This window comes from Limulus polyphemus, unplaced genomic scaffold, assembly GCF_000517525.1.
Source record: "Limulus polyphemus unplaced genomic scaffold, Limulus_polyphemus-2.1.2 Scaffold6228, whole genome shotgun sequence".
In the NCBI taxonomy this organism is placed as follows: Eukaryota; Metazoa; Arthropoda; class Merostomata; order Xiphosura; family Limulidae; genus Limulus; species Limulus polyphemus.
In genome coordinates, this window is record NW_013671838.1 from 39049 (window position 1) to 45388 (window position 6340).

The 6340-nt window shown below is 35.0% G+C and overlaps 1 protein-coding gene across 1 annotated transcript in view; it reads left to right on the forward strand.

Moving 5' to 3' along the window:
- LOC111089436 (tyrosine-protein phosphatase Lar-like) overlaps positions 1-6340 on the forward strand; it is a gene marked incomplete at its 3' end in the record, with an annotated part of 19484 nt that overhangs the window by 8494 nt on the left and 4650 nt on the right. Inside the window, exons 3-4 of the mRNA XM_022401921.1 lie at positions 389-571; positions 1423-1533. Coding sequence (XP_022257629.1) covers positions 389-571; positions 1423-1533 — 294 coding nt within the window. The remainder of the gene's footprint in view (positions 1-388; positions 572-1422; positions 1534-6340) is intronic.

Below are 6340 nucleotides of genomic sequence, written 5' to 3' on the forward strand. Positions count from 1 at the left end.
ACTAACCTACTTCATGGTGAATATATCCGTACCTAGCAGAAGAAAGCGACTATTTCCACATCTGCTGAGATACGATACAAACCTACTTCATTGTGAATATGCCGTACCTAGCAGAAGAAAGCGACTATTTCCACATCTGCTGAGATACGATACAAACCTACTTCATTGTGAATATGCTCGTACCTAGCAGAAGAAAGCGACTATTTCCACATCTGCTGAAGTGTAATACTTATCTGTCAGTAGATTTGTTTATGAGGTGTTGAAAACTAAATTTCGTTTCTTGTGTGTATTTTAACTTTCACGGAGTTTTTACTATTTGTTGAAAGCTGAAAATGTTTGGTACCCCATTTTCTCACTTTAGGATAACATGTGTATACTTGTTTTCCAGAAGATGAGATACCTCTAGGCTTTCCGAGGTTTACAGTTGAACCCTCCTTGCAAGGAGTTGAGAGAGGTCGTGATGCCTTATTACCCTGTCAAGCCACGGGAACCCCTCAACCGGACATCTTCTGGTTGAAAGATTTTGTACCTGTGAAACTGGATGACCCAAGATTAAAACTGATTCACGGAGGTAGATACCCGTCTGTATTGTTTTAACTAAAACCTCTATTTATTTCTTCGGCTGTTTTACAAATATCAAAATTTCTAAAATCTTTGAAGTTCGAATCCGGATTTAACAAATGTAAATCACTGGCAAGACTTTTCACCTCCGAGTCTAACCTCCACCTTCTATTTGAGTTTTTTTTTTTTTCTTACGTAAAACGTGAAGTTTCAACCAAGATTGCTGATATTTTACTGTTAATCCGAACATTCAATCTCTCTCGGTTTGAAAAATCTGTCTGATCAGTCTGATTTTTTGCACAGGTGAATCTAACACACCTGAAGGAAACTGGAGATTTTATAAGCAACTAATAAAGATTTACTTTTCACTAGTTTCGGTAACACAGTTACCGTCATCAGGGCTTTAAGCAACTAATAAAGCTTTACTTTTTACCAGTTTCGGTAGCACAGTTACCGTCATCAGGGCTTTAAGCAACTAATAAAGCTTTAATATAAAATATTAAGTTTAAAACGTTTATTTAGCCAACTCGAATAAATGAATTCACTTCGTTGATAGGCCTAACACTTTGTTCATAAATTCCTAAAACTGACCTTCCAAGAGACACACTAGTAATGAACTCTAAAGCTTGAATAACTAACTTTTGTTAACAAGTTTTTAAAAAAAAACAGTCAAATTACGCCCGAAATTCCCTGTAACCTACTCGTACAGGTTAACGTGAAATTCTATACGTCGTCCCTTTGCTGATATGTCCACATAAAGCCAGCATCTGGTTGATTCTTCATCATGAAGTTTAATAAAATGATGAATCCTTCTTATGTACATGTAGTTTTATTCAGTGTAACTTTGCTTTGATTCATCAGGGTCCTTGCAGATTAAGTACGCTGAAGATGAAGACAATGGCGACTACGAGTGTGTTGCTGAGAACTCTGTTGGTACAGCCATCTCTAAAAGGGCTTCTCTTTACGTTAGAGGTGAGTGTACGACGATAGATAACTAGAACCGTTTGTATGAAGTTTGCTTCTGTAATGGGGAAACATTATTTGACATAGTTCTTTTTTTTTGTATTCAAGATCTCTAAACGTTATATTTCGAATGTCTGAATGTATCTGTAATTAATTATCAAAATTTTGAAACGTTTTGTTGTTAAGGGATAATCGTTTGTTTTTTTTGTTGTTGTTTTTTTCTTTTTTCATCCCGCGAAAAAACTTGTAAAATGTATTCTTTTAATATCCGGGCCCCTCAGTAGCACAGCGGTATGTCTGCGGACTTACAACGCTAGAAACTGGGTTTCGATACCCGTGGTGGGTAGAGCACAGATAGCCCAATGTGTAGCTTTGTGCAAAATTTCAAACAAACAATCTAATATCCGGAATATCTGATTAGGCCCCATACTCCTCCCTGAATTTCAAAGTGGTTTTCGTTAACCCTAAACATGTGTTTTTAATCTTGTAATACTTTTGATCGTCATTTCATATTTGTATTTTGGGCATCAAATGTCAGTGTAATTTTGAGACAACTTTTATAAAAAAAAAATTATCGCCATTTTTTCTTTATTATTACTATTTTAAGCACTTTGTATATGTAGGATACTGCATTGTTATAACTTTATTCAAAATGAAACTGTTTAGTTAAAAGAATGAAATTTTTGTTAATCGTAAAAATTATCACTGGAGAATGGCTGTGTAGTTGCGAAATTTTTGAATCTCCTAATGAGAATGATATCACCAAAGAGACTGGTATTCTTATTCGTTAATGGCCAGCAGTTATGTACGAAGTATCGGCCATGAAGGTTTACTTGTGACAGAATAAAATTAAAACCGGCATTGAAGACTCAAACACTTGGATAAAATAAGAAAACCGAATATTTATTACTTACACAACAATTTGAAAATATAGACATGCTTAGGTCTGCACCATCATATTGACTGGTTTCTATGTTACCGTTATAGAACTCGTGATAACTACTGAGAAATGACACGTTTTCACAGGACAAAAGACAGTATTTCAGACCTAATGTGGTATCTCACAATCCTAAATTACCTTCAACAGATTAACTTCACATTATATGTTCACCAATTGTAAAAACTCGTAAGAACCTTTGTACCCCTCCTACACTACATCCCAAGGGAGCAATGACACAGAAGCATAACCAAACAAGTACAAATTAGTTGAATTAGACGCCATGATATGTAACCTAAGACAAGATGAGGATTAATGTAAGCCTACGACTATTCACAATGTGTACGTAAATACTACTAAGTGTATAACACCTGCACGAAAAAATTGTGCAAATTGTGCTTGAATACATTCTGTTCTGGCTATAAAGGGTATAATACAGTCGTTCTCAAATGGAAAAAGAGTACCTGAATTTACTAGTGAACTATTTCACTTACAACCGTGATCTTTACAGGAGATCTTCTAACATCTTATTGAAAGAAAAGCATATTCGTCTTATGTTTAAAAAAAAAAAGAGTCTTCAGAAGATAATTTTGTTGATTTTGGTTCTCATTACTAGGCCCTTCTTCCCACAAAAATTGCTTCACTAAGTATAGGTAAACCGTATATCTTATATTAGTGTCGGAAACCAGTTTAAAGTTGGGCGTGGTACAACATGTACCGGTAATGCCACGAAAGTTCTAGTAATTGTGACAACGCCCTATCGGTCTCCCGTTTACTTGGTCTATATTTTTCTGTATTTTTGGAGTGACAAGGGATATAAGGGTCACCCAATTCACTGTTGTTCTTTGATGGGAACTTTACGAGAGCTGTTCAAATTTATTGCCTGATTTTATAAAATCAAGTAAAAGAATTTATCAAATGTAGCTGTTATCACGAATGTTACTTGATGAATGATAGCACCGTACTGAATCCGTTTATTGATCTGTACTAACTCACACATACAGGTTGTATTTCGGGTTATACTTACTCTATTGTTGTAATCTTTCATCAGTATCGTACCGTATTAACTTATATCCATTTATTCATTTGTACTAACCCACACATACAGGTTGGAGTCCGGGTTACATCAATCTACTTTGTTGTTGTAAACTTACATCAGTCTCGTACCGTAGGTAGTCTCAGGATATCGACTTTATTGTCGTGTTAGTATACCAAGCATTACGTGAAATATTCTCGAGTGTAGATGCTAGTTTAAATTGCAATACCGTGACGTGCCATACGAGTACCGGTACTGGAATTGTGTTAGGGTAAACTACAATATCGTGGTTGGTGTTAAAAGAATGTCATACAAGTACTGGTACTAGAAATGTGTTGGTTTAAACTACAATATCTAATCAAAAACACCTTAGGTGTGAAAAAAGGTGCGGCTAAAAAAAAAAGGATTGAACGTGCGACTTAAAGGAATGAAATAAAAATTTACAGCCAAACTGGTAGCTACACTTATAGCATTGATAAGAATTTTACACCAAATATTTATTTATTAGTTAACCAGGCCGCGTTTTTTGTTCAACTTAGGGCATGATGGTGGATAAAACAAAATTTTATTTTCATTCCTTTTAAGTCGCACACTAAATAATTTTTGGTGTTTTTGGTTAGATATCATGACTTTTTGTCAATACACACCAACAAACCACAATAAGTAAGAAAAAGTGACACTGAATAGTAACCAACGTTAGCTTCAGGATCGCAACCATACTATTCGGAACAGACCGATACTTTTCAGAACCAACCAGATTCTTTATAAAATATATAATGGTAGTTTTTTTCCTCTAAAACAGCGTTAATAACTACCTTTATAGTAACGCCATGGAAACTAGATTAACAATTTCTTGTCATCACTCGAATGCACTCGGTACAGCCGTATCAAGCATCATTATTTACGGTAATATCATGTGATGCTACACGCTCTTTAATTAGGATAATTTCATAAAATTTAGCAAATTTGTGCTTAAAAGTTGGCAATGGATAATAAATAATAACCGTCCACTCATATGATTCTTTTGAAAACTTGAGCTAGAAACTGCTAATCTAGTTTGCTTGGCCCAAAAAATACTTATGTATCTGCACATTATTTCACCCTATAGTTATGCTGCTCTAAGCCAGCCGTATTCGAATGACAAAAACTAAAAACGGTCCACTTTTACTTTGAGTTGAAGTTGTAGTAAAAATTTTAAACCGATAGCTCACGTGACTTTTTTGCGTAGGCGTGTGCAAACATTTTGGTCAAAATTGAGCGGTTTTTGTTTAATAACTTTGCACATGTGGCTTATATTTAGACCAAATATTAAACGTAATTGTAGGTTCTAAAGATTTATAAATAAAGTTTCTGTACCTTGGATAGGAAGAAAAAAACAAAAGAGGAAAATTTTCAATCAAAATTGGAGATTTTATATATATATATTTAGTGTATTTCTTAATGGGTTGCCTTGGAATTTGGTATGTGAAGTAAGGGTCCAGTAGAACACATCTACTGAAATTATGTGGTACTTTGAGTTACCACAATCCAAGCTACAGAAAGTGGAAAATTGCTAAACTATCACTCCTGTTAAGTCATTCAAGTATTGCTACTAGAATTGTGTCAGTGTAAACTACAATATCATTTAAGTTTAATTATGAATTAGTAACATTATTTATTTATTAATTAGAGACTAAGTACAGAATTGAGGAAAACAAAGACTGTTGTATGTTTCACAACAATTTCATTTATTAGGACCATAATTTCTCCAGTAAATGTACCACCATGTACAAAATGAAATATCTGTAAACAGTTATATGTATGTATACGTGTGTGTGTGTGTTGAACAAAAGAACTTGACATTCACCCTGAGGCATGTGGGGAAGAGCTTAAACTGGACATTTAGAACTTTGTCTCAATTCGGTTTTATACTTCTGTTTATTTCTAAAATTTTCAGGTTGTTTAGTCCCCCCCTTTTTTTAACTGATATGTGACATTTTGCAGTTTTTCTTGTATGAAATTAATGTTTAGTTTCCATAAGATAGGATGCATAATTTAAATTTCTTTTCTCCAATTACCAGTTTCTTAACAGTAAGTTCCAAAGAACCAGAGTTAGAAAACATTCAAGCAATCATAGCATCAACAGTAAAAAAACAATGTTGGTAATTCTAAGAGTCCATGAATCCTGTGAAGCCTTGAGGTGCTTATCTATATGCAAATAATGAAAATGGCAGTCCCATCTTTCTGCCTCACCTATACACAGAATTTCCACACCATGAACTTTCAGTAGGGTGCTAGTTTGTGTTCAAGATAAATGCAGGATGTTTGCAAGCTACTGGATATATAAAAGATACCTACATCTCCATACAACCATAGGTGCTATGGCCTTGTAGAACCATTAAATGACACCTTAAGATGATTATTAACTCCTGAGCAACTCCTTCGGCTTCTGTTGAGAGCATGGCTACTGCACCTGGGTAGTGAGAAGAGTAGCTTGCTGGTCTGACAGTTCTTATGAGTGACAGTGAAAATTAATGATGATAATAACAATAAAACTAAACAAATAATCAGTGTGAGAACTTTAAATAATCTTAGGTCATTAATTCTTATCCTGCCGGCATGGCCTGGTGGTTAAGGCACTCGACTCGCAATCTGAGGGTCGCGGGTTCGAATCCCTGTCACACCAAACATGCTCGCCCTTTCACGGTAAGAGGGAAGGCTGTCAAGTGGGTTGCATCCTTGATGTAAGAAACAGCTTTAGAAATGATGGCAGAGGAAGATCTGCCATCGGCTCAACGGTCCGCAAGGACTATGGGAAATGAAAAAAAAAAAAAACTATTATTTAAAAAATCTTTTGTGTAAAA